Source organism: Rhinatrema bivittatum, chromosome 15, assembly GCF_901001135.1.
Source record: "Rhinatrema bivittatum chromosome 15, aRhiBiv1.1, whole genome shotgun sequence".
In the NCBI taxonomy this organism is placed as follows: Eukaryota; Metazoa; Chordata; class Amphibia; order Gymnophiona; family Rhinatrematidae; genus Rhinatrema; species Rhinatrema bivittatum.
This window is the reverse complement of record NC_042629.1, coordinates 57281173-57299085: the sequence shown is the minus strand read 5'-3', so window position 1 is coordinate 57299085 and position 17913 is coordinate 57281173. Positions and strand designations below refer to the sequence as shown.

Here is a 17913-nt window from a genome sequence, read left to right as displayed (position 1 = left end):
CCGTCAGACAGAGGAGGACTCTAACTTTTCATACACTGATTAGGCCCCAAAGAGCTTCACTTCTCTCTCAGCTCATCCTGGAGTGGGATGGTAACCCCCTTCAGATCACTTCTGGCATTAGGAAAGATAAACAGCGATGAATGAGGGCATTTAATGTACTGCAGTGCCTGGATGGGCATTGGGGGGGGGGGGGGGGGTGTAACTGGATGCCAGGGTTGCATGAGGTGAATGGGTTTTGCTTGACCTGTTCAGGAGCTTCTTTGCTGTGGTCTGCCTGGTGCTGTGATAATACCCAGTGCTCTTTTGGGTGTGGTTTTAGCCACTCGCACACTCACCCTCTCCCACTTCTTCCCCCACCTGGCAGGTGATGAAAGCAATAAACGAAGGCTTCCGCCTGCCTGCCCCCATGGACTGCCCTTCCGCCATCTACCAGCTGATGATGCAGTGCTGGCAGCAGGAGCGCGGCCGGCGCCCCAAATTCACAGACATCGTCAGCATCCTCGACAAGCTCATCCGGGCCCCCGACTCGCTGAAGACCCTGGCAGAGTTTGACCCCCGGTGAGTAGCAGAGCTCGGCCTCTAGTTTTGGTGGGACCACCCCCACACCATTCGAGGGTGCTTCGGTACATCCTAATAAGGTTTCCTGTTCAGAGGCAATTAATATTTTAGAAGATGGGGGGAGGGCAATATTTAAGAGCCATTTCTGCCCGTAAAAATGTATGTTACACAGAGAAATGGGGGAGAGGGATCTTTGAAAGTTGCCCGTTCTCTCGCCCTGTAAAAGTACGTGGGAGGTGCCAGTACACGTGGAACCTTGCACGCAGATAGAGGCGTTCCCGGGGGGACAGTTAGCACCGATGCACGCACTCCTTCAGCTTGGAAAGCACCTGCAGGACTGTGCGCAGATATTTGCCAACTTCTCCTTTTTTTGAAACAGGTTGTAAAGTCTTGGGGGTAAGAAGGACCTGCAGTTTGAAAGTCTCCTCCTTTGAGAATAATTTCCAAATAATTTAGCAGCGTTTCACTGGCATTTGACTTCTTACCGAGTTATTTTTTATTTCTGCGCATTTTAGAATGCCCAAGGGGAGGATCTCAGGGGCGGGGGGAGAAGGTCCACCTGTCCGTGCCTCTGCAAGCCATAATCGAGCTGCAGCAGAAACGGGTTCGAGGGAGGGTGCGAGCTTGGGGTCGAGTTTCAAAGTGAAAGTCCTCACGTCCTTTGCTTTAAAACTTAGTGCAACGTACATAAGCTTCTCTGAACCAGATTATAAACTTGCTCCCTTCTAGAATTCAGCTCACACCTGGCCCTCATTGTCTTATTGGTCATTGCACAGAAATAAAGGGTAACAAAATATATAAGGTGATGCTTTTTTTTTTTTTTTTTTTTAATTGGACTAACTTACTGACCAATGAGCAAAAGATGACACTGCTGGAAAATATAAACGACTCATAAAACCTCATTGGTCATTAAAATCAATCTCAAAATTAAACAGATTTATGCTAGAGAGATGAGTGTATAACACAGCTGTGGGCAGAATGATGAGCTTGCAGGGCAGTGCGTGAGGCCAGCAATGGGGGGGGATGTGTGTGAAAATGACCAGACCTCATTTGACATTTGCTACAGAAACAGAATTGAATGCCCAGAAATTAAAACCATACCATGTTCAATTAGGCAAACAATGTGAATCACTCCAAAGAAGTTTCATCTACAAATAGCACTTCATCCCTGTCCACCTGATGTTGGACTTGACTGTAAGTTAGTGATGTCTTGCTCTTTGCAGACAAACCCCAAGCATTTTTCACTGAAGTCTGAACAGTTCTCTAATGGCCATGTTTTATTCCTGAGGCCTAGAGGGACCTCTGCCATCAGAATAAATATGCGAGCAATGAATTTTTGGCCCTCACGGGGAATTTAGAGATCCATCAAACTGCCATCGCTTTGCTGAAGGGTGGAGAGGAGGGAGAAGAATGAATCAGAAGGGTCTCTTTTGGGGGGGGTGTTGCAAAAATCTTGGGGCACTTCCCCCCCCCCCTCCACTAAACTGTTTGCTTTAGATGAAAGCAGACTGGCTGTTCTCTCTCCTGGGAGCAGCCATCCTGTACTGTAGCAGCTGAGCAGTAATGGCAGCCTGTCCTACCCACTGTGGGAGATGGCAAACGTTCTCGCATCAGCACAAAACTGCTACTTCCTAGAGATGCAAGGAGTCTTTTTTTTTTTTTTTTCCCAAATAATCCAGCTCTGACAGTTGAGATCTAAAATGTACTAGCCTGGGAGATGCTTTTAGCTGTTTGGATAATAGGCCGCTGTGAATCTTGTTTGTGCTCCCCTCTGCTTTTAAACGCTTTGCGCACATCCTGCTTGAGTTGGGGATGACGGGCTGTAATCCGCTGTGATTCGTCTCCCTTGCAGGATATCCATCCGCCTGCCCAGCACCAGTGGAGCAGAAGGAGTGCCTTTCCGGACCATTTCCGAATGGCTGGAGTCCATTAAAATGCACCAGTACACGGAGCACTTCATGGCCTCCCCATTCAATACCATGGAGAAGGTGATCCAGATGAGCAACGAGTGAGTATCTCCCCAGCCCCACAGTCCCTCTCTACTCCCTGGAGGTGACCCAGGTGTGCAATATCTAAACCTTCGGACCCTGTAGCCTCTATCAGCACTACACTTGATCTCCTTTTTCTTAGTGGTGCAGTTTAATTGTACTTATGTGCATGATCAGTGAACAATCAGAGTTCACAGTGATAGTGTATTCTCTGCTCAGAGTGTGGATCTTAAAGAAACCAGAGCCTAAAAATTTGAAAGGTTAGACTCTTGACTACCAAGAAAAGTCAGATTACATAAACATTTCGTCCAGGAATGCCGTCATGAAGCGAGAAGGCGACGCCGTCCTTCCCCTGACGCAGGGTGATCAGAGGGAGTGTAGTCGCTGAGGCATACTGTGATAGTCAGCGAAGCCCTATCCAGGGTGGGTGCGCGTGGGCAAGGGTGTGGCTGCGCCTACAGGCTGCTCAGGAAGTGCCAACAGCCACTTAAAAGTTCTAGAACAATCTGCAAAATTTTGGTCATTTCTCCTGTCTGTAATGAAGTGATGGTGTTCCCTTCTGGTTTTTATTTAACAAAATATAAAAAAAAATAAACTGCCGATAAATCCAGTTGCTGTTGAGAGCTCTAGGGCACGTCCTAGCACAACAAAAAGATGACTCTGGCCCTGTCAGGCTCGGTGCTCCCAGCTGAGCACGTACTGTGGGCTGGATGCCCGAGGAGCAGCTTGTCCCCCTCTTCCTCACAGTCCCCTGGTGGGTTCTGGTATTTCTGAACTCTGCCCTGCCGAGATTCTCCTTCCCTAAACTCCTTCGCAGGGAGACTACGCAGAGCAACTCTGAATATCTCCCCAGAAAGAGAGGTTGCGGGAGAGAGCAGCACAGTGTACGCCACCAGACTGGTCTCCAGAAAGTGTCTTCCCTCCTCGACAAGCCGTAAAATGTGTGCAGTGGGAGGGTTGGATAGCAGGGTATAGAAAAGCGCTGCGCTCGGAACCCTGAGAGGAGAAGTTTGGGTTTTTTTCTTCAGTGGTGAGGGATCATTGCATTCGTCATTCGTTCACGGGGTGGACAGGATGACTTCCAGACTCCCGTCCCATGAGATGGGCAGGCTCTGCCTCCTGTTCCTGGCAGCTGTGCTACTCATAAGCTGGAAGGAGTTGAACATCTGGTAGGAAATGGGTGCTAAAACTGGGGTCACTTGGGCTTCTTAACTTGCAATCTTTTTTTTTTTTCTGGGGGGAGCGCGAAGAGATGAGGGGGAATAATGCACATTGTAGGCAGATGGAGAAGGGAAGGCTTGCATAGAATAATCCTAGACATGATGGCTCCCTGATGAGAGCCAGATGGGAAGGTGTGAGGACAAAGACTATTCAGAGAAGAAAAGTAGTGTTCTTTCACGACTAACTTGGCTCCTTCTGTGATTCCTCCCTTGTTTTTCTGATATTCTGTTTCGTTTATTACAACTTTCTCATTTTATACGAGAGCAGTCCTAGCAAGTACCAGAAAGAAATGTCCATACAATAAAATATTAATTGTATGTTTTAGTTTGTTTTTATGTAATACCTCACACAATCCCAACAATGTAACTTCCAAAAAATGGATGAGATGCCCATTCCAACCAAACAAGTAATTAAAGGCTTCATGAAATAGGTTTTCACCATCTTCCAAGCGTCAGTCGAGTGAAGGAGCTGGGCTTCAAAAAGCTAACATGGGACCAACTCCTTCACAGAGAGTGAGCCCCGATACTCTGAATGGATTTACCCAGCTAAGTGACGCTGCTGAATATCCGCATACAGTCAGCGGGTGCCATTTAGCCGGATAACTCGGGGTTGTGTGGATCAGAGAGGAGTAGTTAGCTGGATAGCCGGGCCACTGAATATCCTGGCTAAGTTGCCGAACCGCAATGAGAATTTTAATTCTCTCATAGGATTGTACCAGGGATGCCAATCCTTAAATAAGCTGGTCCATTCCTCTGTAGTGCCTTCAAGGCAACACAGAGAATCTTAAAATGTTTAATTCTAAACTGCACAGGCAGCCAGTGAAACCTGGCGAAAGCCCATAGCAGTGGTATCAGGTGCTGTAGCATTCTGGACCATTGATTGGGGATATCCAATCAGTAACGCAGTGCAGCAATCAAGTTTGCTTATTATTAATGCAAGCATACGTTTGACCAGGGCATTTTCTCTTTGCAAAGGACGCAGTTACCAGAAATGTACAAGATGAAAAACCAAAAGGAAATCCATGCATGCTGTAGCACCACTCTGAGCACATAAATCGCCCAGCTTCCTTGCTTGGCTCATAGAATCTGCACATTGGGGGATAGCCAGACCCAGTCTAAGCTATGTGATGGGGCACTCAAATGCAAGATTTCAGTTTCTGCAGTATTAAACATCAATCTGTAGGGCAGCATGCTGGCTGTGCTGCCTGAAACTCAGAACTCGGGTGGTGGCTTCTCTGATCTCTTGTTTCCGTGTTCTGTTTTTTCTAGGGACATTAAGAAGATTGGCGTGCGTTTACCAGGACACCAGAAGCGAATTGCCTTCAGCGTCCTGGGTCTGAAGGAGCAGGCCCACGCTGGGGGCCTTGCCATCTGAGAACGGGCAAGAAGTGGTCACTGTGCTCAGGTGGCAAAAAGGGACAGTGGAGGCGGATGCTTACACACAAAAAAAAAATCTAAAACTACTTGAACTGAAAGAGACTAGGAGGATTGGACTTACTGTGTTGGCCGGGAGCCTCTGAGGAGAACCAACAGACAGCAATGATATGGACTCGACACCAGCACTGCCTTTCTGAGGAGGTCCCATCTCCTACATGTGAATACTGTACATGCCTTTTTATATATATAATATCTTTTGTGAGCTTTATTTTTTATTTATTGTGAATTTTTTAAACCCTTTTGTGTACATAGAGCTGCCACCTAGCTCTGTGGTGAAGTTTTTTTTTTTTTTTTTTTTGTTTGTTGCCAGATTCGCACAAGGCATTGCCAGAGCCTTGTAGGTCCCCTCCCCCCCCCCCCCCCCCCCCCCCCCAAACAAAAAAACAGCAAAGGTGATCACACTATGGCAAAAATGTGTGCGGTACTGTGAACGCGGCATGCGATTTTTCTCAACCATGGGCAGGTTTCTCTTGACTTGTGCCATCCCAGAAGGTAAGGACTGTCAGTCCCAGAAGCCTATGGGGTAAGAAGAGAAGAACTAGCCAATCCAGGACCCTAGTGACCTGGACTGATTTGCTCCCTAAAGAAGGAGCCTTATTCTTTGCCTCTGGAAAAATCTTTATTAAGCTAGACCCAGATGTGATGACCAAAAACTACAGTGACGTGAACATGAAGCTTTCTTCACTTTTTTTTTTTTGTGTTGGAGCACATGTTGGCCTTGCCTTTACACAATTAAAGCAAAAGATGATGGCATTGGGAGTAGGGTGATCATGGCGGTCTTGTAGGCCTGTTTTAACTCCCATGGCAACTGTTGGTTGCATGACTTTCACACAAAGACTACAAATCCCATAATACTCTGGTATGACAGCAGAGAAAAACCAAAAGCAGGACCAAGATTGCTTGGAGAAAAAGACCTGGAGTGTTGTGGCACATCTCTCCCTGCCCTTGAAACAATAGAGGTATAGCTGCCAGGGAACTCCGAGCCACTGGTGGGAGTAAATGAGGTCTCCGGTCCTGGTTTTTAAAGCTCCTAGGAGTAGGGAAGCCGTAGTCCTACAATCTTTTGCTAAGAAAAATCTGAGCATCCAAATCCCCCGAGTGCTTAGAGGTGGGGCTGGTTTAGGAGGTCTCATCTGTCGGGGTTGCTCGAGTCTGGGGAGGTAGGAAGAATGGCCGCTGCTACAGCCCATGCAGGCCGCCGAGCTGCGCACCTCGGAGAAACACTCAGTTCCTGCAGCTGCATGGGCATGATGTCTAGGAAGTAGGGGGCAATTAAAGACGGAAAGGTTTTATTAAAAAAAAAAAAAAAAGTAGTAGTGGGTTTTGGTGTTTTTTTTTTGTTTTTTTTTTGAAGGCATGGCCTTAGCTATCAGCTCTTTGGGGGGGGGGGGCCTCCCTCTGCCTCTCGGGATTAGTGGCTGGGCCCGTACTTGCGCACTTGGTCATTTTGAAGAAAACTGACTGCAATGAGGGAAAGCATTGTTTTGGGTTTTTTTTTTGTCTGAATATTTGTATAGTTATTCCACAGAAGGAGATACCAGTGCTTTACACACATTCCTGTGCATGGGCCGTTTAATGAGTACACAGGTCGTATAATCTGTTGCCTTATTACTTCGTGCACAGTTCTGCTTTTCTCCTCTCGACCACCTTTGCTTGTATAGACATGCCGGCGCTTCTCTCTGTGTTGTACTTATTTTGATCCTAATTATTTATTTTTTTTTATATTTATTGATGGACATTCAAAGCGTATTTCACTGTCACAGAAATTGCCATTCAGAAATAAATCTGCAGACAGCTGCTAAAAAAAAAAGCCGGGTGTTGGGCTGCTTTGTTTTTGGCTGTGTGTTGGGCGGGCTGAGGATTCTGGATAATTTGGGCTCCTTGTGGGCTCTCATCCCCCTGAACCAAACAAGAGACTGGACACTCAGATCCCACCCTCTTCTCCGTCTGAAGAAAGGAACGTAAGTAATGATGGCAGAAAAGGACAGAAGGGTCCAGCCAGTCTGCCCAGCAAGCCTTGTAGGGTAGTATCTACTGTACTGCGTAGGTTACCAAATGTGTGTGATGAGCCGCCTTGGAAATTCAGCTTGACGTGCTTCACTCATGGACTTGGCCGTAGAAGCAGTCCTGTGCTTTTTCTCTTACGCCTGTGTATCCGTACCCCAGACCGCAAAAGTCGGGGCCCGTGATGGTTGATCTCTGAATCCAGTTCCCCTCCCCCTATCCCCATCGACTTTGGATAATTCTTTTATTGGGTCAGTAAGAGGTATTTCGCAATCCAGCAAGGCAGCTGGGTAAGCCCCCGTGCTCCTGTTGCAAGTTTGGTATTAACCTTGCTGCCTTTTCTGCAGTGGGGGGGGGGGGGGGCAAGTAGAAGCTGGAGGCTGTTGCTGGACGTGACCTGGTCTCTCTTTTTTTTGTTTCTTTAGAAAATTAGCACTGGTAACCTCTCTATCCTTTTTAGTTATCCTCTCCATGCAAACGGGGCCCTCCAGGAAAGCAGAGTAATGAGTTTCAGATACGGTTACTGCTCCCTGCCTCACATGCCCAATACTAAATTACTGATCCCGCTGTTGAGGCCTGTCTCTCTCTCTCCCCTCTTTCACGTGTTTCCTAGAGGCAGAGAAAAAAAACCTAACTCCAGCCTCTAATTCTGTCCCCACAATGGGATATTCACATGGATGTTTGACAGCAGCTTTACTATCTACTGTATAATATTAAGGTGGGGGAGATGGTGCCCGGAAGAATTGCCCCTCTACAGCACCCACATGCTGCAAACTGGCAGCTTCCTTCCCTTCAGACATTCAGCATGCAAACGGCACCACCAGGGCCTCTCGCTGCACCACAAGGGCCTTCCTCCAGCAATGGTAGCTCCGTATTTTCAGTTTCAAGACTGCATCTGCACCTTTGTAATAAGCATGCACAATGTATTAAGAGCAGAGTCAAATGAAGAGTAAGCCAAGGCCAGAGAGAAGAAAAAAAAAACCCAATAGTGAATTAAGCTAAGGAAACCTGAAAAGGTTATTTATTTATTTTAGTTTTTGGTCCAGGAAAACAATTAGGAAGGAAGTAATTGGTTCCATAGGGCATGCACAAAGTGCGAGGTGGCTGATTTTAGCCTGGGCCCTGAGGATTACTGAGGTGTGAATATGACGTCAGAGTACGCTTTCAGGGTTGGCACCTCACTCCCGCCCCCCCTCCCCTCCCCCCCTGAGGTCAGCCGAAGAGGCTGATCCAGGCTTGGTTCTGCTCCATTACATGCATGGACTTGATATTCTGATCTCCCTGAACATAAGAGCTAAAACTCCAGGCCATGCAATGGGGCAAACACAGGACTGGATCGTGTGGCATCTTCTCTGCACCTAGACTAAAATCCGAATAAGGAGCAGAGGGGAGAGCAATAGGTTTCTGAGGAAGATGAGGAGAGCACCATCCTGCATGGGGAGAGCCTGTGCTGGGTTACGAGGGTTCTGGCATGAAGGACCCGAGGCAAAGCCTCCAGTTTGAAAGTGTGTGTGTGTGTGTGAAAGTTTGAATATTTCGTTTCGGGCAGCTGATACCAGCTCCAAAAGCTGCAACGACTTCCATTTTTGTTTGCTACACCCACTTCTTTCCAGCCTGAGGCCTTGGGCTGATGAAAGCTTTCTTAGTCCTGGCCTGCTTTTTTAAAGGCTAAAATTACCTTCTCATCTATTGGGGGGAGAGCAGTCCTTAAGGAAAATAAACTTATAGATACAAACATGTTTACATCAAATTAGTATGGTTATAATTAAAGATAACATGGAAAATGTGGAAAACAAATCCTGGATTTTATTGATCTGGCAGCTTCCTCCTTAGGGTTGCCAACTGAGTCCAGATTTTCAGGACAGATTAATCCAGCCCTGGTTTTGCCCTCTGTTCTAGTCTTGCTTTTCTAGGAAAATCAATAGGGGACACCTGAATTACAAGACCCATTGCAGGCAGCGGGGTAAAATCAGGACTGGACTTTAACCTGTGTCGAAAATCTGGCGCCTATAGGCAACCCTTTTCTTCCTGCTGACTTGGCCTGCCACCTCATTCAGAACTGATCTGTCCTGGGACTTCATCTGCTACTGCCTAAAGATTCTGTGTTTTATCCCCCCCCCCCCCCCCCCCCCCCCACACACACACACACACACACTCTTCCGGCATCGCCAACACAGCACCAATCCCCTTCTCAGGAGTTGCAGACTGTTCCGAATAGCGGCCTGGTGTGCAGAAAAAGCTGTTCCTGGCACTGATGGAGCAAGATGCCAGGAGCCGTGTTGGAAGGAAGGTCCGGTTATACCCGCTGGGTGATGCATTGCACCTTTCAGAGATGAATATGCTCTGATCCAGATCTTAGTTGCAAGGGATTGGCATTCCAGTACTGAGCACTGTACATGAAAATTATTTTTAGTCTCGGAGAAGGCAATTCAATACAATGTCCCGCTATGCGGGGAGTTATACACAGACTTTACCAAGGATTTTCAAGGCAAACGTAAGTGTGTAAGTTGACTTTGAAAACCATTGGCATTGGCCAGGTAGGTGAATGTTCACTCCTGTAAAGTTACAAATCTTTGGAGGCCTTAACTCATACATGCACACTTTTTTTTTTTTATATGTTGCAGAAGTGGACCCTTGGACCGAATTGAGGTTGGCACTACAGCCCTGCAGGTCCTCACTGTCAGCAGGCGAAGATGACTGGAGAAGAGGACCAACAGGAGCTTCACCAATACCAGCCCTCGGGTGCCGGGGCCAGCTGGACTTAGGTGCGGGGCCTCTGTGCAGAGGTGAATCCATCACAGAAGTCAGTTGGCCCGCGGGAAGAGAACAAAGTCAGTCCAAGCACAGGTCCGGACAGACAGCAGGACAAGAAGCAAGCAGAGGTCACAAGGAGGGAGGAAATCAAATGTGGTCGAGAAGAGGGCTAAAGACAGAGGTCCAAGCTGAGGAGTCAATCGGAGGGAAGGCAGAAGCACAGGAAGACACGAAAGCCAATGAAGGACCACCAGACTGGAACAAAGGTATGCCGAAGAAGCAGGAAGGGACCAGGAACATGAGCACAAAGCACTGGAACAGAAGCAGGATCAGGAACCACGAATGACCCTGCAAATAGCAACTCCAAGGAGTTTGACCTATTGCTGAGGCAGAGCAGGCCTCTCCCTCGATGCCATCATGCCAGTATGTGAATGCATAGTCGCATGACAGTGTACATTAACACCAAAACTTTTACCATCGCTTTCAGAACCAAAGCTGAGTCCTGCAGGCCTAGGAAGTGCTACAGAAGGCTTTCACAACCAGAATCTTTGTTTTAGAATGACTTCATCACAACAGTTGTCTATTTCATACAAACCAGTATTATGTTTTTCCCAAACTGACTGTTGTACGAATGTGTTGTGAAGTGGGTCTGTCATCCGCATACATCACCTAACTGAGGTCTGCTTCATTAATAATCAGGTAGGGAGGCTGCATCTATGCCTTTAAAACGGAAAGCTGAGTGCAACTTCATGAAATGCCTGATTGCATTTCCCAGGACACTACGCCACCTGCATCCTTCCCTGTAAGCAAGATGTAATCCATTCCAGCACTTTGCCCCTGGCACCATGAGACTACAACCTATAAAGTAGGATTGGTTTGGTTTTCAGTGTCGAAGGCTGCTGAAAGATCCAGAGAGAATCACAAAATCGGAACCTTTCAAATCCATCCAACCACCCCACCACCCTGAAACTACTAACACTTATCACAGGAGAAGCCTATTACTTATTACCATGGAATACTGACAGTAAAATGTGCAGCCAGAAATTAACACCTGTTAACCATAGACAGCACCGGGAAAGTATACAGAAAAGCAGAGAAAAATGCTTTTCTGTACACCCTCTGACTTAATCTCATTGTGAGGTTAAGTCAGAGGGCCAAAAAAAAAAAATCTGCCTGCCAGTTGGCGGGTTCGAAAACCAACCCTCAGTTTTGCTGGCGTCCATTTTCCGAACCCGTGGCTGTCAGCGGATTCGAAAACAGATGCCGGTAAAATCAAGTGCTGATTGTCTGCCCCGCTGACAGCCTCCTTATTTAGTGCAGGCCTTAATTTAAATACAAAATCGCGCGTGCAGGAGAGGTGCCTGGGCACTCACCAGGAGAGAGGGCACTCAACATGGAGCTCCGGCTCTCCCGCACTTTTTAACGAATCGGCCTGGTTAGTGAGCACCTGAGAACTGGCAAGCAGGGGCCACGCACAGTGTAACTTCCCAGTTCATGCTCAACCTTCATTTACGCACAAGGGGATGCATTTTAGCATGCTAAGGTTAACGTCTCTCCGGACGCCTTTAACATGCACGGTAAGGCCTACCTGCATCATTGCTATTTACTTATACTACTTTGTATCCCGCCTCCTCCAAAACACTTGCCCAGGGCGGGTTACAGGTTTACGTTCAGTGCGCACAGAAAGGCCTTAATGTGCACGCCAGTTTATGGCATTAGGTCCCTAAATGCTTTTACCAATAAAGATGAGGAGTGGAAAGACCCAGGGCCTGGTAGCGAGACCAGAGTTGTCGAACTCCTACTTTTAATAATCTGAAAAAAGGAAGCAATGAGCGAGGTGATCAAATTTTGTAGATGAGACAAAATTATTCAAAGTAGTTAGCACACGAGCTGATGATGAGGAACTGCAGGATGGCCTTGTGACACTAGGGTCCTAAATGGCAGATGAAATTTAATGTGAACAAATGCAAAGAGATGGGGGGGGAAAAATAATCCTAATTATATACAGGGTAGCCTGCCTCCGAATGCACTGGTATTGGAGGCGGGCTACTTTTCCATGGGCCACTCTGTATGTGCAATGCTCGGTTCCACCTTTAGAAGTTGTCAATCCAAAAAAAGGTCTTGCAGTCACTGTGGATGATTCATTGAAATCCTTAGCACCGGGTGCTGCGGCAGTCAGAAAGGCCGACAGAATGTGAGGAATTATTCAGAAAGTAATAGAAAACACAACCGGGAACATTTATTATGCCTCAGTATTGATCCAGGGTGCAACCTCACCTAGAGTATTGGATACAGTTCAGATTGCCCCATCTGAAAGAGAAAAGGAATGAAGAAGGGTTAGCAACCATGATTAAAGAGGATGAATCAGTTCCCTTAAGAAGAGAGGCTTGGAGTAGAGAAAACTGAGGGGATAGTTTAGATGTTTATAAAATCAGGAGTACAGTGAACAAGTAATAGGGACTGTTAAATAGTATTAGGAAAAGGGCAAGCCATGAAACTGGTAGCAGATTAAAACAAATTTGAGAGCATGTTTTTACATTAAATGAGCAATTAAGCTCTAAAATTTGTTGCTGGAGAATGTGATCAAGGCAAATAGTATAGCTGAGTTAAAAAAAAAAAAAAAATAACCATTTGGGCAAGTTTCTGGAGGACAGGGCCTTTTCCACTAACAATTATAAGCCAGGTAGACTTGGGGGATCACCCCTTCATACTTCTGGGCATGAGCAACAGGGAACGGATCTCTCCATTGGGTTTGGCCAGGTACTTCCCAGCGACCGGGACTGGCCACCGTCAGAGGACGGGATGCTGGGCTCCATGGACCATTGGCCTAAGCTGGCACGGCATTTCTTATGTTACGGTGTCCTCAACTGACTTGTGTAAAATTACATGCATCAGTCGAAAAGGAGCACGGATATCCGTTCAGCAGGCAAAAAGCCCATCCGGTTCCAGGCAGTTGTTACAAGATGTGTGGTGGTGATGTTCTGAGGTGGCCTGAGCGATAGTTATGTTCCGAGGCTCACAGTGCTCTGCCGAGACAGGTGAGGTGCGTTGAGAAAGGTGGTAGTGTGATGACAAAGGACCTCTTCGAATGGGCTCTCCCTTAGTTTAGCTAGGAGGAGACATTTAACTTACCATAAAGGAGAACACTGGAGAGGAACCCCGAGAGGGGGGCAGGGGGGGGGCAGGCAGATCTGATGTGGTGGCAAGGCCTAAGCACACGGGTGCTCTCGGTTAATACCTGTTGGGTGGTGCTGAGGAATGCAGCCTCCATCTACCGTTCCAGAATCTTTCCTTCTCTCCTCCGGCTAGGCTTCAAGTTTTATTTTGGTTCCAGATGTGAAATCAAACATCCCTTCCCCTCCCACCCCCTGCAAGAATAACTGGGACTGAGCCCAGCTAACAGCAGGGGGGATTTAAGCTCCATCAAAGCCTGACCTCCAACGGCCTTGTTTAGTATCCGTTGCCAATGAAATCACATCGGAGGTGAAAGGGAGCAGAGGCTCTGGGGAGCAGTTTCCCGGGTTCTGAGGATTTATTTTAAGGTTATGGATGCCGCATTCAAATATCTGGAAATGATTTTGAGTGGGATTGCTGCCACGGAGAGTGTTAAGCACTAATGAGAAGGCCTGTATGGGAGTTTGGCTGGAAGCATTTGTTTGGCTCAGCAGAACGTGTGCCATCCAGGTCTTGATTACGGAGTACAATCCTCTTTTAGGAAGAGGGCAGGAAGATTTCTGCAGATACCATCCCTTGTCATTTCAAGTTTTTTGTCTGCTGGATGTGAAGTGAGTCTTCATTGCTCCTATCGTTTTAGGGCTCACTGGGTCCAAAAAATGGGAAGCCAAGTGGAGTCAATCTTGGCTCAGATTTTGCAAGTTAGTGTTCTGATTTAATTATAAGTAACTCTGGGAACAAAAAAGGCAATAGTAGTTTACAGAATTATAAACCACAACAGATTTCGTGCCCCAGCTCTGAGCCTGTGCCCAAAATAGGGATCTGTGACGCTGCTCTGAACCTTTCCCTTGTTAACTGTATCCTGTCCTGTGGTATCAAGGTGGTCATTTTTTCAATGGGAGCATCAGTTTTTGAAGACTGTCCCATAGTCACCAGGCCTGGATTTCAACAGGCACACTTAGGTGGCAAAGGGTGTCAAGTGCCACTCCAAAAAGTGGTTTGCCTCCCCAGTTTTATTCATCGCATCGGGCAGGGATAAACCAAGCCCTTGCCCAATCTGATGCCTCCATCAGCCACCTGATTCTCTGCTTCAATCCACCTCCCCATCACACCCAGCAGGCAGGAGTCAGATTTTTAAGTGAAGGTCATCTGCTGCGGGGCCTATCTCACAGCTCTTAGCATGAGATTGGCCTCATGGTAGCAGGAGATGATATTAAAATGCAGTTCCTGCTGCTGCTTAAAGCCCATGCCATGACCATGTAACAAGGTGGGGTGGCATGCCCCCTCACCCTCCCCTCCCCCAAACAAAAAAAGAACCTGCAATCCGATGGCTGCCAGCAGACCTCATCCTGCTGGCAGCTGAAGAGGAGGCCAATTAGGGGGCAGACCTGAGTCTTTACGAGCATGATAGAGCATATACATGTGTGTGTTGGGAGAGTGAGAGAGCCTGTGTGCGTGCATGTTTGTGCCTGAGTGTGTTGTGTGCATCTGCTTGTGCATGCAGGAGACAGACCCTGCGTGTGTGTGTGACCCTGTGTGCGTGAGGGAGAGCCACTGAGTGAGCATGTGTGTGTGGCAGGGAGCATGTGTGAGAGTGAATGTTAGTGTCAGAGTGAACATGTGTGTTCAGTGTGACTGGAGAGCAGAGGATTTTTTAAATTCCTATTAGTTAAAATTATTGGATGTATCTGCTATTTTGAAATGTTTTATTGGTGTCTGATACATTTTTTTTTTAAATATTGTTTTTAATTATTGGATGTTATTCTATTCAAATGTTTTGTAATATGTATTGTTTTATTAGTATGGTTAATGTTATGTAGTTCTTGATTTTGTTGTTCGATGTTTATTGAAGAATGGTAATGTTTCTGGTTTTTCCATTGTTGCACTGCATACAAAATCTGGCTTGTGTTTTTTTTCCAGTTCAGTTTTTGCTTACTCGTTTCTGTTTATTCTGTATTCTGCTAGCATATTGTTTGTGTAGAGATCTATAGCAGCCTGGTTCATTTTGTTTTCCTATTAGGAGGTGAATGGGTGCTTTTACAGCTTAGTGCATTATTTACAGTGCTGCTTCTTCATAGGTAGGGTTGCTACTTTTTGAATCCTTGGCATTAGTGCTGCTATGGCACTAACTTAAAGGTTTGCTATATAGGTTCTATGTTTCTTTTTGTTAAGAGTTTTTCACAAAGCGTCTGGAAGCGGAAGGTGTTCCTGAGGTGATACAGAATTTGAAAGGGGTTTTTTTTTGTATGGTGAATTGTAAGGATTGCAAGCCAAACAATCTAATAGGAGTAAGTCCACACTCCATCTATAAGATAAAGAGTGTAGCAAATTATTGAATTGTAAGGGTCAACATTTTAGGTCTCTTTTGGGGGGGACTTCCTGTGGATGCAGATTGTGTGACAGGACTGGAGGTGCAGAATATATTCTCTCCCTTCTCGACAGACTTTAGACCACTGATATTCATATAGAACAATTGGCTGAATGAGGCTGGCAAATTTTAATGGTTGTTTTAGTGGGAGGTTGAAACTGGCTGGGTTTTTGTTTTTGATTGCACAGAAGGACCTTGGGACCTTTTCTTAGTTTATATTTTATAGCCAATTAGAGGGGTGCATGATGTGTGTAAATGTCACACATCACAACCTCCCTCCACCCTCTCAAGTCTTGGCTTGCCATCCCAAATACTTCTGTACAGAGATGTCTCTGTGCCTAGGGCAGTAAAAACCAGGGTGACCGCTGCCTGGCTGAAGAATTTTCCACCTTCTGACTGTGCTGCATCACACTCAGCAGAGAACAGCTCAGCTGTAGAGATGAATCTGCAGCAGAGCAAAGAAGAGCTACTCGGCTCTCTAATTTGGCCCCTCCCCTCCTGTCATTCAGGGCCGAGAGGAGATGAACCTCATTCAGAGTGAAAGGGGATGGTTTTGGGGAGGTTAAGAGAAGCTGAATGGGGGATTATTGGGGACAAGGAGAGTGCTGGGGGGATGAGGGGATCAGTTGGGGAGCATGTCTATATAAAAGAGGGTAATGTGGGGGGGTCAATGTTTGTGTGCATGTGAAAGGGAAGGGACTGGTGTTGGATTTGTGCATGAGAGAGGAAATGAAAGGGAGAGCGGGGCCATGGCATGGCAGAATACATGTGACATGCACCTGTTTCCCTGCCGGTACAATTCAGATCCTCTGTCATTTGATCTCTTATTGTCTTCCTAAGATTCTAGAGGTCCTGTTCCTTCCTACCTCTCCCGGTAGCCTGGAACCCACCCCCAACGCTTCCTACTCTTAGTTTCTTCTCCCCCTTTTTTCAGGGTTGGATTTAGGCACAGGCTCCATAGGCAAGTGCATAGGGCATCAACTTCTGAAGGCATCCAAAAACTGGGACTGCCTTCCCCCACTACACTTTGATTTCTGAGGTAACTGCCCCCCCCCCCCCAACTCTTCTGCCTGCTATGGGTTAAATAATCTAACAGAGGCCCTGCTCCTTCCCCAATCTTAGAACCTCCCCCACTTCTTTGCTCTTGCCCATCTCTCCCAGTCTTGTCACCTTCTCCCCACCCTAGTCTTGGTCCTCCTTCCTTCCTCTCACTTTCTCCTCTCCCCATGTTTGAGATCTCCTCCCAGTGCTCCTGTCAGTACTTGAGATCCCTTTTCCTCACCCAGTAAAAAGATAATAAATTAGACAGGCACCAGCAAGGTTGGAAAACCATTTGTAAATGTAAAATAAAACTGAAAATGCTAACCTGCTTGAGAATCTTCACATTTTTGCCATCGCCTAAAGGTGGCAAAGCCTTAAATCCCTCACCACTGGGCCCTGTTTAAGTGGATATGGGGGGGGGGGGGGCGCCAGAGATTCTCACCGTGCCTGTCTTCTCCCCCCCGTGTATAACCCTAGGGCCAATCACTTTATCCCTCTCTCTCATGGCCCCCGGGGAGCTCCTGTCACCGTTCCCTGGCCCGGATGGGGCTGACAGGGGCCAGGGCCTGAGCGTGTTTGCTTAGGCCTCAGTGCGCGTGCTCTGGGAAGGCCTCCCGCGCTTTAATGAGGAGCAGATTTGTTTCGGCTGGGGCTGCCGGAGCCTGCTCGGCGGGGTGCATGGGGCTCACCGCCTGCGCCGAGAGACCGAGTGACCCCTCCTTCCCTTTCCCAGGCTCCCGGCCTCTCGGCGCTGGGGCCTCTCCCTGGGGTCCGTTTGCATAAATGAACCCGAAAACAAAACTGACAACCTTTACGGAGACTTTTCCTATTTTTCAACTTCATTTCAAAAAGAAAGTAAACAGTTTGTGGGAGCTTGGATAATTTCTTTAGTCTTATGTTGCTTTGTTTTCGACTTTTCATTGAACTTTGTACCTCTCTCTATGCACTTCATTCCTTTTTTTTCTCTCTCGTTACAGCCTGCCTCTCCCTGCCGTTCTCTCCTCCCTTGCGCTGTCTCACCTCCTCCCCCTCCCCCTTAGCCTGTGAGGCGCCTGAAATCCTCTGACCTCTCACTTTATCCCTTTTATCCTTTGCAGGGTCTTTGGTTAAAGGCCGAGCGGAGCAGGTGATTCTTTCGGTGCTCAGGAAGAGAAATCTCCCACCCAGGAGCATCCTAGGAAATAGACCTCCAAAGACCAGATGTTTAGCACCGAGGTAAGAGCACCCTGGGAAGCCAGTAATGTTTACCCTGTAGGCAGAGGGGACACCATGGTTTTTGGGGGCCCCAGGCCCTTGCATTGTTGGCCAATGATTAACTCTGAACTTGAATTCCCTCCTTATTGACTCCTAATAATTTCCTGCCAGTTGC

General features: G+C 47.2%; 1 protein-coding gene across 2 annotated transcripts in view; it reads left to right on the top strand.

Moving 5' to 3' along the window:
* Nucleotides 1-6513, top strand: part of EPHA2 (EPH receptor A2) — a 55040-nt gene extending 48527 nt beyond the window's left edge. For both annotated transcript variants that reach the window (XM_029578475.1, XM_029578476.1), the window contains exons 15-17: nucleotides 365-558; nucleotides 2411-2566; nucleotides 5036-6513. In XM_029578475.1, coding sequence (XP_029434335.1) covers nucleotides 365-558; nucleotides 2411-2566; nucleotides 5036-5141 — 456 coding nt within the window. In that variant the 3' untranslated portion in view covers nucleotides 5142-6513. The remainder of the gene's footprint in view (nucleotides 1-364; nucleotides 559-2410; nucleotides 2567-5035) is intronic.
* The last annotated feature ends 11400 nt before the right edge of the window (nucleotides 6514-17913 follow it).